This window comes from Oncorhynchus gorbuscha, linkage group LG12 (genome assembly GCF_021184085.1).
Source record: "Oncorhynchus gorbuscha isolate QuinsamMale2020 ecotype Even-year linkage group LG12, OgorEven_v1.0, whole genome shotgun sequence".
NCBI classification, from domain to species: Eukaryota; Metazoa; Chordata; class Actinopteri; order Salmoniformes; family Salmonidae; genus Oncorhynchus; species Oncorhynchus gorbuscha.
In genome coordinates, this window is record NC_060184.1 from 83,472,601 (window position 1) to 83,492,803 (window position 20,203).

Here is a 20,203-nt window from a genome sequence, read left to right on the forward strand (position 1 = left end):
GAGGCTATATACAGTAGAGAGGCTATATACAGTAGAGTGGCTATATACAGTAGAGAGGCTATATACAGGAGAGGCTATATACAGTAGAGAGGCTATATACAGTAGAGAAGCTATATACAGTAGAGGCTACATACAGTAGAGAGGGTATATACAGTAGAGAGGCTATATACAGTAGAGGCTACATACAGTAGAGAGGCTCTATACAGTAGAGAGGCTATATACAGTAGAGAGGCTATATACAGTAGAGAGGCTATATACAGTAGAGGCTACATACAGTAGAGAGGCTATATACAGTAGAGAAGCTATATACAGTAGAGGCTACATACAGTAGAGAGGCTCTATACAGTAGAGAGGCTATATACAGTAGAGAGGCTATATACAGTAGTTAGGCTATATAGAGTAGAGAGGCTATATATAGTAGAGAGGCTATATACAGTAGAGAGGCTATATACAGTAGAGAGGCTATATACAGTAGAGAGGCTACATACAGTAGAGAGGCTATATATAGTAGAGAGGCTATATACAGTAGAGAGGCTATATACAGTAGAGAGGCTATATACAGTAGAGAGGCTATATAGAGTAGAGAGGCTATATATAGTAGAGAGGCTATATACAGTAGAGAGGCTATATACAGTAGAGAGGCTATATACAGTAGAGAGGCTATATACAGTAGAGAGGCTATATAGAGTAGAGAGGCTATATATAGTAGAGAGGCTATATACAGTAGAGAGGCTATATATAGTAGAGAGGCTATATAGAGTAGAGAGGCTATATAGAGTAGAGAGGCTATATATAGTAGAGAGGCTATATACAGTAGAGAGGCTATATAGAGTAGAGAGGCTATATATAGTAGAGAGGCTATATACAGTAGAGAGGCTATATATAGTAGAGAGGCTATATACAGTAGAGAGGCTATATAGAGTAGAGAGGCTATATATAGTAGAGAGGCTATATACAGTAGAGAGGCTATATATAGTAGAGAGGCTATATACAGTAGAGAGGCTATATACAGTAGAGAGGCTATATACAGTAGAGAGGCTATATAGAGTAGAGAGGCTATATATAGTAGAGAGGCTATATACAGTAGAGAGGCTATATACAGTAGAGAGGCTATATACAGTAGAGAGGCTATATAGAGTAGAGAGGCTATATATAGTAGAGAGGCTATATACAGTAGAGAGGCTATATACAGTAGAGAGGCTATATAGAGTAGAGAGGCTATATACAGTAGAGAGGCTATATACAGTAGAGAGGCTATATACAGTAGAGAGGCTACATACAGTAGAGAGGCTATATACAGTAGAGAGGCTCTATACAGTAGAGAGGCTATATACAGTAGAGAGGCTATATACAGTAGAGAGGCTATATATAGTAGAGAGGCTATATACAGTAGAGGCTATATACAGTAGAGAGGCTATATACAGTAGAGGGGCTATATACAGTAGAGAGGCTATATACAGTAGAGAGGCTATATACAGTAGAGGGGCTATATACAGTATAGAGGCTATATACAGTAGAGAGGTTATATACAGTAGAGAGGCTATATACAGTAGAGGGGCTATATACAGTATAGAGGCTATATACAGTAGAGAGGTTATATACAGTAGAGAGGCTATATACAGTAGAGAGGCTATATAAAGTAGCGAGACTACATAAACTAGTGAGGCTATATACAGGCACAGGTTAGTCGGGCTGATTGAGGTAGTATGTACATTTAGATATGGTTAAAGTGACTATGCTTATATGATAAACAGCATAAAAGAGGGGTTGGGGGAGGCAGGACACAATGCAGATAGTCCAGGTAGCCATTTGATTACCTGTTCAGGAGTCTTATGGCTTGGGGGTAAAAACTGTTGAGAAGCCTTTTTGTCCGAGACTTGGCACTCCGGTACTGCTTGACATGCGGTAGTAGAGAGAACAGTCTATGACTGGGGTGGCTGGGGTCTTTGACAATTGTTAGGGCCTTCCTCTGACACCGCCTGGTATAGAGGTCCTGGATGGCAGGCAGCTTAGCCCCAGTGATGTACTGGGCCATACGCACTACCCTCTGTAGTGCCTTGCGTCGGAGGCTGATCAGTTGCCATACCAGGCAGTGATGCAACCAGTCAGGATGCTCTCGATGTTGCAGCTGTAGAACTTTTTGAGGATCTGAGGACCCATGCCAAATCTTTTTAGTTCCCTGAGGGGGAATAGGCTTTGTCGTGCCCTCTTCACGACTGTCTTGTTTGTTGTTGATGTGGACACCAAGGAACTTGAAGCTCTCAACCTGCTCCACTACAGCTCCGTCGATGAGAATGGGGACGTGCTCGGTGCTCCATTTCCTGTAGTCCACAATCATCTCCTTAGTCTTGGCTACATTGAGAAATGGGTTGTTATTCTTCCACCCCCCGACCAGGTCTCTGACCTCCTCCCTATAGGCTGTCTCGTCGTTGTCGGTGATCAGGCCTACCACTATTGTGTCGTCTACAAACTTAATGATGGTGTTGGAGTCGTATGTGGCCACGCAGTCGTGGGTGAACAGGGAGTACAGGAGGGAACCGAGCACGCACCCCTGGGGAGCTCCAGATGTGTTGCTACCTTCCCTCACCACCTTCAAGTATCCAGTTTTGTCCCCAAAATTTTTTATCAATTTTCCTCAAAACACATTTTTAGCTTTTAGTGTTTACATTACTGTATTTATACTTGAGATATCACTTTTCAAAACTAAAAGTTCAGAAATCACTGGAGGATGTTTTTAATACTGAACATTATGTCAACTTTCCCACAAATTACAATCACATGAAAACAATAAACAATATTAATTAAGCTACATAAATACACAAATAAATAAATTAAATATCAAAATTCTCAAAAAACTACGTACAAAAGTTTTCTCGAGCAAAACACAGTAGCATATAACTTAACCAACTTAAACAATAACTTAAAGGTAACTTAATATACTGTTGACACAAGAACATATTAAGGTCTTCCGATTTACCAAAAAATATAACATGTTTTTGTAGATTTCTTCTTTAAGCTACATAGCATTTCTTCATCTCTGCTCTCCTTCCCTTTCCACATTCCCTTCAGCATAGTGGTTGAGATAAAGATTCATTTTATTTTCACATGTGGCAAATGGGTGAAGTGGTACCACACAACCCTTTTTATCAGACTGAGGGGTTGTGGGCAACGCAACCACAATGGGTGAAGTGGTACCATAATATACCACACAACCCTTTTTATCAGACTGAGGGGTTGTGGGCAACGCAACCACAATGGGTGAAGTGGTACCATAATATACCACACAACCCTTTTTATCAGACTGAGGGGTTGTGGGCAACGCAACCACAATGGGTGAAGTGGTACCATAATATACCACACAACCCTTTTTATCAGACTGAGGGGTTGTGGGCAATGCAATCACAATGTACACACTGTAAAAACACACACACTCCTTTATATACAATCTCTAAATATATAACAATGGACACTGACACACACACACCTGGTTTGACTGATTTAGCTGCAATGTGTACCAACCCCAGAAGCTAAAACTAGTACCAGCGGCCATTACATTACATTCACCTGTAATCCCTTGGTAGATCTATTTCTATGCTTCTTACCATGCCAACAAGATGAATCCCACACATAGCACCATGTCTATCTGAGACCTTGTCCATGACCAGCAGGAAGCTATAGCTCCAGGAGTGTCTGAGATGTAGACTACTCCTCAGCTGCTAGGGTTGGTTACCGCTCTCAAAGAACATGAAATCCTGAAAGAAAACATGCAATCGCCATCAAAAACAGCTACATATACCATTAGAATAGAATAAAGAATAGCACAGCATAGACAACCACAGCATAGCATAGCCAACCACAGCATAGCTTAGCATAGCATAGCAAACCACAGCATAGCATAGCCAACCACAGCATAGCTTAGCATAGCATAGCAAACCACAGCATAGCATAGCCAACCACAGCATAGCTTAGCATAGCATAGCATAGCAAACCACAGCATAGCATAGCAAACCACAGCATAGCATAGCAAACCACAGCATAGCTTAGCATAGCATAGCAAACCAGAGCATAGCTTATCATAGCATATAGGGAAACCTAGTCAGTTGTACAATTGAATGCATTCAACTGAAATGTGTCTTCCCCATTTAACCCAACCACTCTGAACCAGAGAGGTGCGGAGGTCTGCCTTAATCGACATCCACATCAACATAGAAAACCACAGTATAACTTAGCATAGCATAGCACATCATAGCATGAAGTAAAATACTAGACTTACGACGAGGAAACAAGCTCCTATCATCACAGCCTTCATCTTCACGTCAAGATCCATGGGGAACTGGATCCCAAAGTTATCAGCGTCCGTGAACGCCTCACGGAGGAGACCGGTCCACTGTTTACTGATCTTCCCTATCTTATCCACTTCATCCATGGTCACGATCTGGAGAGGAGGCAACAGTAGGCTACAGTCACTTTACACACAGAGAGATGAAGCTGAATCACCCCCCCCAAACAAAAAACACTATTGTATTGTTTTTATTATATTTGATATTAACTTTTTTTATGTTACTATTAATTTTCTATTAAATGTTTCTGTTTTATTAACTTTTTATTATATTTTTGGGTTTATATATATACATATTTATATTTTTTGGGGTATTTTTCTTAAAACTGCATTGTTGGTTTAAGGGCTTGTAAGTAAGCATTTCACTGTAAGGTAACCTGTAAGCTGTTGTACTCGGCGTGATCAAATATAATGTGATTTTGATTTGACATTATTATCTTCCGGATGATGGAAAGTGATGAAATTGAGAACTTGTTAAACTTGTTATAACTTGGGATAATAATTAAATAAAGTAAATAAACTTGTTAAACTTGTTTGGCTAGATTCCATTTCATCGTAGCACATTTGCTTTACTAGTCTGCCTGCTGTCCAATCACAATCGTCTACATAATAAAAACGTTGTTTTTTTTCTGAGATCATCTTTAGTTTCTCCTGAAATAAATTCAAACTTTGAAGGAATTTGAATGGCAATATTATGCTTATGGCTATAAACTCTTCTCCATCGCAGTAAAGTTCAATGTCTTTGAGCCAAACATCCTTCAGAGCCTAAAGAACCAGCATGGCAAGAAAGGCAACATGGTAACTCTGTCCCACAAAAACATTTAACATTTAATATTCTGTTTGCATAGATTTCATCATGTTTAGTGTGTGTGTGTGTGTGTGTGTGTGTGTGTGTGTGTGTGTGTGTGTGTGTGTGTGTGTGTGTGTGTGTGTGTGTGTGTGTGTGTGTGTGTGTGTGTGTGTGTGTGTGTGTGTGTGTGTGTGTGTGTGTGTTTGGACAAACATACAGTATGTACCTCAAAGTCAACGTCAGGCAAGCAACTCCAGCCACAGAAGGGTCCGTGCAGCCTCAGAACAGCCTCTCTGTGTTCATTCTCTATGATGAACTTGGGGGAGATGGGGTGCCACTGCTGGACCACGTAGCCTACCGTGTTCCCTGGGGGGGCCTGCACCTCCAGCTGAGACAGGGGCGGTGGGGGTAATATAACAGAGAGGGGTGGGGGTAATATAATAGAGAGGGGTGGGGGGTAATATAATAGAGAGGGGTGGGGGGTAATATAATAGAGAGGGGTGGGGGGTAATATAATAGAGAGGGGTGGGGGTAATATAATAGAGAGGGGTGGGGGGTAATATAATAGAGAGGGGTGGGGGGTAATATAATAGAGAGGGGTGGGGGGTAATATAATAGAGAGGGGTGGGGGGTAATATAATAGAGAGGGGGGGTGGGGGTAATATAATAGAGAGGGGTGGGGGGTAATATAATAGAGAGGGGTGGGGGGTAATATAATAGAGAGGGGTGGGGGGTAATATAATAGAGGGGTGGGGGGTAATATAATAGGGGGGTGGGGGGTAATATAATAGAGAGGGGTGGGGGTAATATAATAGAGAGGGGTGGGGGTAATATAATAGAGAGGGGTGGGGGGTAATATAATAGAGAGGGGTGGGGGGTAATATAATAGAGAGGGGTGGGGAGAGTAATATAATAGAGAGGGGTGGGGGGTAATATAATAGAGAGGGGTGGGGGGTAATATAATAGAGAGGGGTGGGGGGTAATATAATAGAGAGGGGTGGGGGGTAATATAATAGAGAGGGGGGGGGTAATATAATAGAGAGGGGTGGGGGTAATATAATAGAGAGGGGTGGGGGGTAATATAATAGAGAGGGGTGGGGGGGGGTAATATAATAGAGAGGGGTAATATAATAGAGAGGGGGGTAATATAATAGAGAGGGGTGGGGGGGGTAATATAATAGAGAGGGGTGGGGGGTAATATAATAGAGAGGGGTGGGGGGTAATATAATAGAGAGGGGTGGGGGGGTAATATAATAGAGAGGGTGGGGGGTAATATAATAGAGAGGGGTGGGGGGTAATATAATAGAGAGGGGTGGGGGGTAATATAATAGAGAGGGGTGGGGGGTAATATAATAGAGAGGGGTGGGGGGTAATATAATAGAGAGGGGGGTGGGGGGGGGGGTAATATAATAGAGAGGGGTGGGGGGTAATATAATAGAGAGGGGGGGGGGTAATATAATAGAGAGGGGTGGGGGGTAATATAATAGAGAGGGGTGGGGGGTAATATAATAGAGAGGGGTGGGGGGTAATATAATAGAGAGGGGTGGGGGGTAATATAATAGAGAGGGGTGGGGGGTAATATAATAGAGAGGGGTGGGGGGTAATATAATAGAGAGGGGTGGGGGGTAATATAATAGAGAGGGGTGGGGGGGGGTAATATAATAGAGAGGGGTGGGGGGTAATATAATAGAGAGGGGTGGGGGGGGTAATATAATAGAGAGGGGTGGGGGGTAATATAATAGAGAGGGGTGGGGGGTAATATAATAGAGAGGGGTGGGGGGTAATATAATAGAGAGGGGGGGGGTAATATAATAGAGAGGGGGGGGTAATATAATAGAGAGGGGTGGGGGGTAATATAATAGAGAGGGTGGGGGGGTAATATAATAGAGAGGGTGAAGGGGGGTAATATAATAGAGAGGGGGGGGTAATATAATAGAGAGGGGTGGGGGGTAATATAATAGAGAGGGGTGGTGGGGTAATATAATAGAGAGGGGTGGGGGGTAATATAATAGAGAGGGGTGGGGGGTAATATAATAGAGAGGGGGTAATATAATAGAGAGGGGTGGGGGGTAATATAATAGAGATTGGGGGGTGAAGGGGGGGGGGTAATATAATAGAGAGGGGTGGGGGGTAATATAATAGAGAGGGTGGTGGGGTAATATAATAGAGAGGGGTGGTGGGGGGTAATATAATAGAGAGGGGTGGTGGGGTAATATAATAGAGAGGGGTAATATAATAGAGGGGGTAATATAATAGAGAGAGGGGTGGGGGGTAATATAATAGAGAGGGGTGGTGGGGTAATATAATAGAGAGGGGTGGGGGGGTAATATAATAGAGAGGGGTGGGGGGTAATATAATAGAGAGGGGTGGTGGGGTAATATAATAGAGAGGGGTGGGGGGGTAATATAATAGAGAGGGAGTGGTGGGGTAATATAATAGAGAGGTGGGGGGTAATATAATAGAGAGGGGTAATATAATAGGGGGGGGTAATATAATAGAGAGGGGTGGGGGGGTAATATAATAGAGAGGGGTGGGGGGTAATATAATAGAGAGGGGTGGGGGGGGTAATATAATAGAGAGGGGTGGGGGGTAATATAATAGAGAGGGGTGGGGGGTAATATAATAGAGAGGGGGGGTAATATAATAGAGAGGGGTGGTGGGGTAATATAATAGAGAGGGGTGGGGGGTAATATAATAGAGAGGGGTGGGGGGTAATATAATAGAGAGGGGTGGGGGTAATATAATAGAGAGGGGTGGGGGGTAATATAATAGAGAGGGGTGGGGGGTAATATAATAGAGAGGGGTGGGGGGTAATATAATAGAGAGGGGTGGGGGGTAATATAATAGAGAGGGGTGGGGGGAGAGGGGTGGGGGGTAATATAATAGAGAGGGGTGGGGGGTAATATAATAGAGAGGGGTGGGGGGTAATATAATAGAGATTGTGAAGGGGGTAATATAATAGAGATTGTGAAGGGGGGGGGGTAATATAATAGAGAGGGGTGGTGGGGTAATATAATAGAGAATATAATAGAGGGGGTGGGGGGTAATATAATAGAGAGGGGTGGGGGGGTAATATAATAGAGAGGGGGGGGTGGGGGGGGGGTAATATAATAGAGAGGGGTGGGGGGTAATATAATAGAGAGGGGTGGGGGGTAATATAATAGAGAGGGGTGGGGGGTAATATAATAGAGAGGGGTGGGGGGTAATATAATAGAGAGGGGTGGGGGGTAATATAATAGAGAGGGGTGGGGGGGGGTAATATAATAGAGAGGGGTGGGGGGTAATATAATAGAGAGGGGTGGGGGGTAATATAATAGAGAGGGGTGGTGGGGTAATATAATAGAGAGGGGGGGGGTAATATAATAGGAGGGGGGGGGTAATATAATAGAGAGGGGTGGGGGGTAATATAATAGAGAGGGGTGGGGGGTAATATAATAGAGAGGGGTGGTGGGGTAATATAATAGAGAGGGGTGGGGGGTAATATAATAGAGAGGGGTGGGGGGTAATATAATAGAGAGGGGTGGTGGGGTAATATAATAGAGAGGGGTGGTGGGGTAATATAATAGAGAGGGGGGGGTGGGGGGGGTAATATAATAGAGAGGGGTGGGGGGTAATATAATAGAGAGGGGTGGGGGGTAATATAATAGAGAGGGGTGGTGGGGTAATATAATAGAGAGGGGTGGGGGGTAATATAATAGAGAGGGGTGGGGGGTAATATAATAGAGAGGGGTGGGGGGTAATATAATAGAGAGGGGTGGGGGGTAATATAATAGAGGTGGGGGGGAGAGGGGTGGGGGGTAATATAATAGAGAGGGGTGGGGGGTAATATAATAGAGAGGGGTGGGGGGTAATATAATAGAGAGGGGTGGGGGGGTAATATAATAGAGAGGGGTGGGGGGTAATATAATAGAGAGGGGTGGGGGGTAATATAATAGAGAGGGGTGGGGGTAATATAATAGAGAGGGGTGGGGGGTAATATAATAGAGAGGGGTGGTGGGGTAATATAATAGAGAGGGTGAATATAATAGGGGGGGGGGGTAATATAATAGAGAGGAGAGGGGTGGGGGGTAATATAATAGAGAGGGGTGGGGGGTAATATAATAGAGAGGGGTGGGGGGTAATATAATAGAGAGGGGTGGGGGGTAATATAATAGAGAGGGGTGGGGGGTAATATAATAGAGAGGGGTGGGGGGTAATATAATAGAGAGGGGTGGGGGGTAATATAATAGAGAGGGGTGGGGGGTAATATAATAGAGAATATAATAGAGAGGGGGGGTAATATAATAGAGAGGGGTGGGGGGTAATATAATAGAGAGGGGTGGGGGGTAATATAATAGAGAGGGGTGGGGGGTAATATAATAGAGAGGGGTGGGGGGTAATATAATAGAGAGGGGTGGGGGGGTAATATAATAGAGAGGGGTGGGGGGGTAATATAATAGAGAGGGGTGGGGGGTAATATAATAGAGAGGGGTGGTGGGGTAATATAATAGAGAGGGGTGGGGGGTAATATAATAGAGAGGGGTGGGGGGTAATATAATAGAGAGGGGTGGGGGGTAATATAATAGAGAGGGGTGGGGGGTAATATAATAGAGAGGGGTGGTGGGGTAATATAATAGAGAGGGGTGTGGGGGTAATATAATAGAGAGGGGTGGTGGGGTAATATAATAGAGAGGGGTGGGGGGTAATATAATAGAGAGGGGTGGGGGGTAATATAATAGAGAGGGGTGGGGGGTAATATAATAGAGAGGGGTGGGGGGTAATATAATAGAGAGGGGTGGGGGGTAATATAATAGAGAGGGGTGGGGGGTAATATAATAGAGAGGGGTGGGGGGTAATATAATAGAGAGGGGTGGTGGGGTAATATAATAGAGAGGGGTGGGGGGTAATATAATAGAGAGGGGTGGGGGGTAATATAATAGAGAGGGGTGGGGGGTAATATAATAGAGAGGGGTGGTGGGGTAATATAATAGAGAGGGGTGGGGGGTAATATAATAGAGGGGGGGGGTAATATAATAGAGATTGTGAAGGGGTAATATAATAGAGGGGGGGGTAATATAATAGAGAGGGGTGAAGGGGGTAATATAATAGAGAGGGTGGGGGGTAATATAATAGAGAGGGTGGGGGGTAATATAATAGAGAGGGGTGGGGGGTAATATAATAGAGAGAGGTGGGGGGTAATATAATAGAGAGGGTGAAGGGGGTAATATAATAGAGATTGTGAAGGGGGTAATGAGATTGTGGGGGGTAATATAATAGAGATTGTGAAGGGGTAATATAATAGAGATTGTGAAGGGGGTAATATAATAGAGATTGGAAGGGGGGTAATATAATAGGATTGTGAAGGGGGTATAATAGAGAGGGGTGGGGGGTAATATAATAGAGATTGTGAAGGGGGTAATATAATAGAATTGTGAGGGGGGTAATATAATAGAGATTGTGAAGGGGGTAATATAATAGAGATTGTGAAGGGGGTAATATAATAGAGAGGGGTGGTGGGGTAATATAATAGAGAGGGGTGGTGGGGTAATATAATAGAGAGGGGTGGTGGGGTAATATAATAGAGATTGTGAAGGGGGGGGTAATATAATAGAGAGGGGTGGTGGGGTAATATAATAGAGAGGGGTGGTGGGGTAATATAATAGAGAGGGGTGGTGGGGTAATATAATAGAGAGGGGTGGTGGGGTAATATAATAGAGAGTGAAGGGGGGGGGGTAATATAATAGAGAGGGGTGGTGGGGTAATATAATAGAGAGGAAGGGGGGTAATATAATAGAGAGGGGTGGTAATAGGGGTAATATAATAGAGAGGGGTGGGGGGTAATATAATAGAGAGGGGTGGGGGGGTAATATAATAGAGAGGGGTGGGGGGTAATATAATAGAGAGGGGTGGGGGGTAATATAATAGAGAGGGGTGGGGGTAATATAATAGAGAGGGGTGGTGGGGTAATATAATAGAGAGGGGTGGGGGTAATATAATAGAGAGGGGTGGGGGTAATATAATAGAGAGGGGTGGGGGGGGTAATATAATAGAGAGGGGTGGGGGTAATATAATAGAGATTGTGAAGGGGGGGGGTAATATAATAGAGATTGTGAAGGGGGGGGGTAATTAAGAAGGAAAGAAACATGTTTGAGAGTTAAAGAACTATATCTCTGAACAGAAACCATGAGGTATGTGTGATGAAACATGAAGCTGCATTTCCTATAGGTGTAATACATTTAGAAAGGGGATCTGACCTATCAGTAACCAGTTCTAGGGAAGAGTCTTAGAGACTGAAGTCAACTCACCTCTTAGGGATCTGACCTATCAGTAACCAGTTCTAGGGAAGAGTCTTAGAGACTGAAGTCAACTCACCTCTTGGGGATCTGACCTATCAGTAACCAGTTCTAGGGAAGAGTATCAGAGACTGAAGTCAACTCACCTCTTGGGGATCTGACCTATCAGTAACCAGTTCTAGGGAAGAGTATCAGAGACTGAAGTCAACTCACCTCTTGGGGATCTGACCTATCAGTAACCAGTTCTAGGGAAGAGTCTTAGAGACTGAAGTCAACTCACCTCTTGGGGATCTGACCTATCAGTAACCAGTTCTAGGGAAGAGTATCAGAGACTGAAGTCAACTCACCTCTTGGGATCTGACCTATCAGTAACCAGTTCTAAGGAAGAGTCTTAGAGACTGAAGTCAACTCACCTCTTGGGGATCTGACCTATCAGTAACCAGTTCTAGGGAAGAGTCTTAGAGACCGAAGTCAACTCACCTCTTGGGGATCTGACCTATCAGTAACCAGTTCTAGGGAAGAGTATCAGAGACTGAAGTCAACTCACCTCTTGGGGATCTGACCTATCAGTAACCAGTTCTAGGGAAGAGTATCAGAGACTGAAGTCAACTCACCTCTTGCAGACAGCAGGGGAAGAAACAGGACATGCACTTGAGAGGTCTGGTGACTGTGATGACCTCCTGTCCAAAGTTGTCAAGGACTTTTATTGTGAAGGATCGTAAGGGTCCGCAGCACTGCCTGCTAAGACAGTCATTCTCCTCCACAGCATAGAACACGTTCTGACCCATGGCATTACGCACCTCATACTTGTTGTTGCTCTCAAAGCCAGCCAGGGCTGTGGGGTCACACACACACACGCACACGCACACGCACACGCACACACACACACACACACACACACACACACACACACACACACACACACACACACACACACACACACACACACACACACACACACACACACACGTACACACACACGCATACACACGCACACACACATACACACAGACACACGTACACACACAGGCGTACACAAATCTATGAAGACCATCATCAAAATAGTAATTCTTGTTTTTGTAAATTATTTTTTTGTACATACCTTCAATAAACTCGACTTTCTGTTTGATGAGTAGCTGATCAACCTAAATCAAGGTGCAAACAATATCAATTTTCTATAGGACTAAATTAAACAGAATCGCCACGACAACATCATGGAATAGGATGAGAGGACTCACCTGTGTTAGATACTCTAGTCCGGGTGGGCATCCCGGCAGGCCAGGGTTCGGGACCTGGTACGTGTTCATCTTAATGGAAGCTGGTCAAGCTGCTATTCAACTGAAGAAACCATGGTTACAACGTTACGAATGGAATCAAAGGCGATCTGGCGCCACCTACTGTTGGTTTATAAGATCAACACAATCACATAAATAATATAATAATAATATAAATAAATAATAACGTACATAAATGACTCCATTTTATATAATGTATCGTTTTATTGTAGCCTTGTGTTTCTTATAGTCATAGACTGACTACACATGTAAATACAACCAACAGGCCAACAGCCTAATCGGTGTTCTCTTCGGGAATGTCAGCAGGTGTAGTCTATTGCAGACTGTAATAACATCCCAATAAACGGATATACCGTACCTATGCGTGAAAGAATAAACGGACAATTCTTCTCTGACAATAGGCAATATATCTTGGAAGGGAAATGGTTTCAGCTGAAAAGTCGGCAAGAAAACAAAACATGGCAAACCTTTTACTAAGCCGTCATAGTAGCCTACATTGTGATACGCCCATCCATGCATTCAGCGTTCAGCATCTCAAGAATGTCGCAAAGTAAAAACCAAGTCAACTGGTTTGTAGGAATCTACCTGTGTCTGGGTTCAGATTAAAACGCACTCAATGATGAGTAGGTTAAACACTGTCAAATTCAAATCTGGGAGGATGCGGGTGTTTACGTGATAGAACATAAACGACAGCCTATTAGACTATAACAATGACACGGAATGATGAATTGATCTTTTACGATCAAACCAGAATAAATAAATCAAGGTAAACTCCGAATGTTGAATCTACTCTAAAGACTCACCCATATATTCTGGAAGAAAAATATAACAGTCCGCTTCACCAGCTCAGAATAAAACCTTTAATCTCATTGGAGAATATAGATGTCTTTCCCACCCGCATCAGCCAATGGTAAACCGAGGCAGTGAAAACCCAGGAAGTATTTTCTGTCACGCGTTTTAATGTCATTACAGCGCATGCTCGTCTAGCCAGACGAGTAAAGTAGGTTAAACCACAGGTCTTAACTGGTTTATTGGTTTTACCATTAATGGCCTAAAGTATTAAGTGGTGTGATCTTATGAGATACAACTTACCAATGCATGTAGAAGCCTAATCAACAGGCAATTATTCAAATATAATATTATTAAAATATGTTTGTGTAATAACTCCTGTTATTCGTGTTTTTTATTAGGGACCCTGAAAAAGAATACATCGAGAGCCAAGGAGGGGGACCCAGGTCTAAAATGCTTCAATATTCAATTGTAAAGTGAAAATGAAAATAGGTTATTGAAAAGCGAAAATGATCAAATAAAAGATTAAACATAAAAGTTAAGTGCTAAAAAGTCAAAATCGGAATAACAATCATGGTTCGATAGACAATTAACCAACAGGTATGCTAATGATCATGGTTCATTATAGGTAACCAACAGGTATGCTAATGATCATGGTTCATTATAGGTACCCCAACAGGTATGCTAATGATCATGGTTCATTACACAGGTAACCAACAGGTATGCTAATGATCATGGTTCATTATAGGTACCCCAACAGGTATGCTAATGATCATGGTTCATTATAGGTACCCCAACAGTTATGCTAATGATCATGGTTCATTACACAGGTAACCAACAGGTATGCTAATGATCATGGTTCATTACACAGGTAACCAACAGTTATGCTAATGATCATGGTTCATTACACAGGTAACCAACAGGTATGCTAATGATCATGGTTCATTATTGGTAACCAACATTTATGCTAATGATCATGGTTCATTACACAGGTAACCAACAGGTATGCTAATGATCATGGTTCATTACAGGTAACCAACAGTTATGCTAATGATCATGGTTCATTATAGGTACCCCAACAGGTATGCTAATGATCATGGTTCATTATAGGTAACCAACAGGTATGCTAATGATCATGGTTCATTATAGGTAACCAACAGTTATGCTAATGATCATGGTTCATTATAGGTAACCAACAGGTATGCTAATGATCATGGTTCATTATAGGTAATCAACAGGTATGCTAATGATCATGGTTCATTACACAGGTAACCAACAGGTATGCTAATGATCATGGTTCATTATAGGTAACCAACAGGTATGCTAATGATCATGGTTCATTACACAGGTAACCAACAGTTATGCTAATGATCATGGTTCATTATTAGGTAACCAACAGGTATGCTAATGATCATGGTTCATTATAGGTAACCAACAGGTATGCTAATGATCATGGTTCATTACACAGGTAACCAACAGTTATGCTAATGATCATGGTTCATTATTAGGTAACCAACAGGTATGCTAATGATCATGGTTCATTATTAGGTAACCAACAGGTATGCTAATGATCATGGTTCATTACACAGGTAACCAACAGTTATGCTAATGATCATGGTTCATTACACAGGTAACCAACAGGTATGCTAATGATCATGGTTCATTATTAGGTAACCAACAGGTATGCTAATGATCATGTTTCATTATTAGGTAACCAACAGGTATGCTAATGATCATGGTTCATTACACAGATAACCAACAGGTATGCTAATGATCATGGTTCATTACACAGGTAACCAACAGTTATGCTAATGATCATGGTTCATTACACAGGTAACCAACAGGTATGCTAATGATCATGGTTCATTATTAGGTAACCAACAGGTATGCTAATGATCATGTTTCATTATTAGGTAACCAACAGGTATGCTAATGATCATGGTTCATTACACAGATAACCAACAGGTATGCTAATGATCATGGTTCATTACACAGGTAACCAACAGTTATGCTAATGATCATGGTTCATTACACAGGTAACCAACAGGTATGCTAATGATCATGGTTCATTATTAGGTAACCAACAGGTATGCTAATGATCATGGTTCATTACACAGGTAACCAACAGTTATGCTAATGATCATGGTTCATTACACAGGTAACCAACAGTTATGCTAATGATCATGGTTCATTACACAGGTAACCAACAGTTATGCTAATGATCATGGTTCATTACACAGGTAACCAACAGGTATGCTAATGATCATGGTTCATTATTAGGTAACCAACAGGTATGCTAATGATCATGGTTCATTATAGGTAACCAACAGTTATGCTAATGATCATGGTTCATTACACAGATAACCAACAGGTATGCTAATGATCATGGTTCATTATTAGGTAACCAACAGGTATGCTAATGATCATGGTTCATTACACAGGTAACCAACAGTTATGCTAATGATCATGGTTCATTACACAGGTAACCAACAGGTATGCTAATGATCATGGTTCATTATTAGGTAACCAACAGGTATGCTAATGATCATGGTTCATTACACAGGTAACCAACAGTTATGCTAATGATCATGGTTCATTACACAGGTAACCAACAGTTATGCTAATGATCATGGTTCATTACACAGGTAACCAACAGGTATGCTAATGATCATGGTTCATTATTAGGTAACCAACAGGTATGCTAATGATCATGGTTCATTATAGGTAACCAACAGTTATGCTAATGATCATGGTTCATTACACAGATAACCAACAGGTATGCTAATGATCATGGTTCATTATGAGGTAACCAACAGGTATGCTAATGATCATGGTTCATTATTAGGTAACCAACAGGTATGCTAATGATCATGGTTCATTACACAGGTAACCAACAGTTATGCTAATGATCATGGTTCATTACACAGGTAACCAACAGGTATGCTAATGATCATGGTTCATTATTGGTAACCAACAGTTATGCTAATGATCATGGTTCATTACACAGGTAACCAACAGGTATGCTAATGATCATGGTTCATTACACAGGTAACCAACAGGTATGCTAATAATCATGGTTCATTATTAGGTAACCAACAGGTATGCTAATGATCATGGTTCATTATTAGGTAACCAACAGGTATGCTAATGATCATGGTTCATTATAGGTACCCCAACAGTTATGCTAATGATCATGGTTCATTACACAGGTAACCAACAGGTATGCTAATGATCATGGTTCATTACACAGGTAACCAACAGTTATGCTAATGATCATGGTTCATTATAGGTAACCAACAGGTATGCTAATGATCATGGTTCATTACACAGGTAACCAACAGGTATGCTAATGATCATGGTTCATTATAGGTAACCAACAGTTATGCTAATGATCATGGTTCATTATAGGTAACCAACAGGTATGCTAATGATCATGGTTCATTACACAGGTAACCAACAGGTATGCTAATGATCATGGTTCATTACACAGGTAACCAACAGGTATGCTAATAATCATGGTTCATTATTAGGTAACCAACAGGTATGCTAATAATCATGGTTCATTACACAGGTAACCAACAGGTATGCTAATGATCATGGTTCATTATAGGTACCCCAACAGGTATGCTAATGATCATGGTTCATTATTGGTAACCAACATTTATGCTAATGATCATGGCTCATTACACAGGTAACCAACAGGTATGCTAATGATCATGGTTCATTACACAGGTAACCAACAGGTATGCTAATAATCATGGTTCATTATTAGGTAACCAACAGGTATGCTAATGATCATGGTTCATTATTAGGTAACCAACAGGTATGCTAATGATCATGGTTCATTACACAGGTAACCAACAGTTATGCTAATGATCATGGTTCATTACACAGGTAACCAACAGGTATGCTAATGATCATGGTTCATTATTAGGTAACCAACAGGTATGCTAATGATCATGGTTCATTACACAGGTAACCAACAGGTATGCTAATAATCATGGTTCATTATTAGGTAACCAACAGGTATGCTAATGATCATGGTTCATTATTAGGTAACCAACAGGTATGCTAATGATCATGGTTCATTACACAGATAACCAACAGGTATGCTAATGATCATGGTTCATTATTAGGTAACCAACAGGTATGCTAATGATCATGGTTCATTATAGGTAACCAACAGTTATGCTAATGATCATGGTTCATTATAGGTAACCAACAGTTATGCTAATGATCATGGTTCATTACACAGATAACCAACAGGTATGCTAATGATCATGGTTCATTATTAGGTAACCAACAGGTATGCTAATGATCATGGTTCATTATTAGGTAACCAACAGGTATGCTAATGATCATGGTTCATTATAGGTACCCCAACAGTTATGCTAATGATCATGGTTCATTACACAGGTAACCAACAGGTATGCTAATGATCATGTTTCATTAGGTATGCTAATGATCATGGTTCATTACAGGTAACCAACAGGTATGCTAATGATCATGGTTCATTATAGGTAACCAACAGGTATGCTAATGATCATGTTTCATTAGGTATGCTAATGATCATGGTTCATTACAGGTAACCAACAGTTATGCTAATGATCATGGTTCATTATTAGGTAACCAGCAGGTATGCTAATGATCATGGGTCATTACAGGTAACCAACAGTTATGCTAATGATCATGATTCATTATAGGTAACCAACAGGTATGCTAATGATCATGTTTCATTAGGTATGCTAATGATCATGGTTCATTACAGGTAACCAACAGTTATGCTAATGATCATGGTTCATTACACAGGTAACCAACAGGTATGCTAATGATCATGATTCATTACAGGTAAGCAACAGGTATGCTAATGATCATGTTTCATCAGGTATGCTAATGATCATGTTTCATTAGGTATGCTAATGATCATGTTTCACAGGTATGCTAATTTCTGGTTAACAATCAATAGCTTTGTCAAGTCGGTTAGGACATCTACTTTGAGCAGATGGCACTCTATTGTCAATATTCACAAATTCAGTAAGTGAACTGCTATTATGGTTTAAGTAGTAGTTTTTAAGGTAACTTCCAAAATACATCAAATATTTCCCGGCCATTGAATTTTGCCCCCCAATGCAGTTTAATTTACGTTAATCTACTTTATTCTCTTTATGCAGTGTTACTGTTGAATATACACTGATTAACTCTCATTAACCTCTTAGTCCGAGCCATCCCGGATCCGGTATCGTGACTACTGCTCAAACTCATTACCATAACGCAACGTTAACGATTTCTGAAAATCGCAAATTAAATGAAATAAATATGCCTGTTCTCAAGCTTAGCCTTTTCTTAACAACACTGTCATCTCAGAGTTTCAAAATATGCTTTTGAACCATAGAAAATCAATAATTTGTGTAAGAGTGTTGATAGCTATCTTAGCATTTAGCGTAGCATTTAGCACGCAACATATTCACAAAAACTCTCATTTACTCATTAACTCATTAACTCTCATTAACTCTCATTAACTCTCATTTTACTCATTAACTGATTAACTCTCATTAACTCTCATTTACTCATTAACTCTCGTTAACTCATTAACTCTCATTTACTCATTAACTGATTAACTCTCATTAACTCTCATTTACTCATTAACTCTCGTTAACGCATTAACTCTCATTTACTCATTAACTGATTAACTCTCATTAACTCTCATTTACTCATTAACTCTCGTTAACTCATTAACTCTCATTTACTCTCATTAACTCTCATTAACTCTCGTTAACTCATGAACTCTCATTAACTCTCATTTACTCATTAAATCATTAACTCTCATTAACTCTCATTAACTAATTAACTCTCGTTACCTCATTAACTCTCATTAACTCATTAACTCTCATTTACTCATTAACTCTCATTTACTCATTAACTCTCGTTAACTCATTAACTCTCATTAACTCTCATTAACTCTCATAAACTCTCATTTATTCTTTGACTCTCGTTAACTCATTAAGTCTCGTTAACTCATGAACTCTCGTTTACTCTCATTTACTCATTAACTCTCATTTACTCATTAACTCATTAACTCTCATTTACTCATTAACTCTCATTTACTCATTAACTCTCATTTACTCATTAACTCTCATTTACTCATTAACTCATTAACTCGCATTTACTCATTAACTCTCATTTACTCATTAACTCTCATTTACTCATTAACTCATTAACTCTCATTTACTCATTAACTCTCATTTACTCATTAACTCATTAACTCTCATTTACTCATTAACTCTCGTTAACTTATTAAATCTCATTAACTAATTAACCCATTAACTCTCATTAACTTTCATTAACTCTCATTAACTAATTAACCCATTAACTCTCATTTACTTTCATTAACTCTCGTTAAGTCATTAACTCATTAACTCATTAACTCTCATTAAATAATTAAGTCATTAACTCTCATTAACTCTCATTTACTCTTTAACTCTCGTTAACTCATTAACTCTCGTTAACTCTCATTTACTCATTAACTCTCTTTAACTCATTAACTCTCGTTAACTCTCATTTACTCATTAACTCTCTTTAACTCATTAACTCTCGTTAACTCTCATTCACTCATTAACTCATTAACTGTCATTTACTCATTAACTCTCGCTAACTCATCAGGACAGCGGAGTCAATCACCACCTTCCGGAGACACCTGAAAACCCACCTCTTTAAGGAA

The 20,203-nt window shown here is 40.8% G+C and overlaps 1 protein-coding gene across 1 annotated transcript; it reads right to left on the bottom strand.

Annotated features, from left to right (window-relative positions):
• Window positions 1-2,718: 2,718 nt before the first annotated feature.
• si:ch73-206p6.1 (phospholipid scramblase 1) lies at window positions 2,719-13,588 on the bottom strand. The gene is made up of 7 exons (XM_046290906.1): window positions 13,500-13,588; window positions 12,640-12,739; window positions 12,504-12,546; window positions 12,016-12,236; window positions 5,356-5,517; window positions 4,274-4,435; window positions 2,719-3,752 (listed from the first exon to the last, which is right to left on the bottom strand). Exons 2-7 carry the CDS (start codon window positions 12,706-12,708, stop codon window positions 3,717-3,719), a joined length of 693 nt encoding a protein of 230 aa, XP_046146862.1. The 5' UTR covers window positions 12,709-12,739; window positions 13,500-13,588; the 3' UTR covers window positions 2,719-3,716.
• Between the last annotated feature and the right edge of the window lie 6,615 nt (window positions 13,589-20,203).

What these genes read in the sequence shown, in the direction of transcription:
- si:ch73-206p6.1 (XM_046290906.1), bottom strand. Translation starts at nt 12,708, where the DNA reads ATGAACACGTACCAGGTCCCGAACCCTGGCCTGCCGGGATGCCCACCC. An exon ending in GAAAGTCGAGTTTATTGAAG is followed by an intron (nt 12,237 to 12,503) that starts GTATGTACAAAA and finishes GTGACCCCACAG; the next exon opens with CCCTGGCTGGCTTTGAGAGC. An exon ending in TAGGAGCTTGTTTCCTCGTC is followed by an intron (nt 3,753 to 4,273) that starts GTAAGTCTAGTA and finishes GTTTTCTTTCAG; the next exon opens with GATTTCATGTTCTTTGAGAG.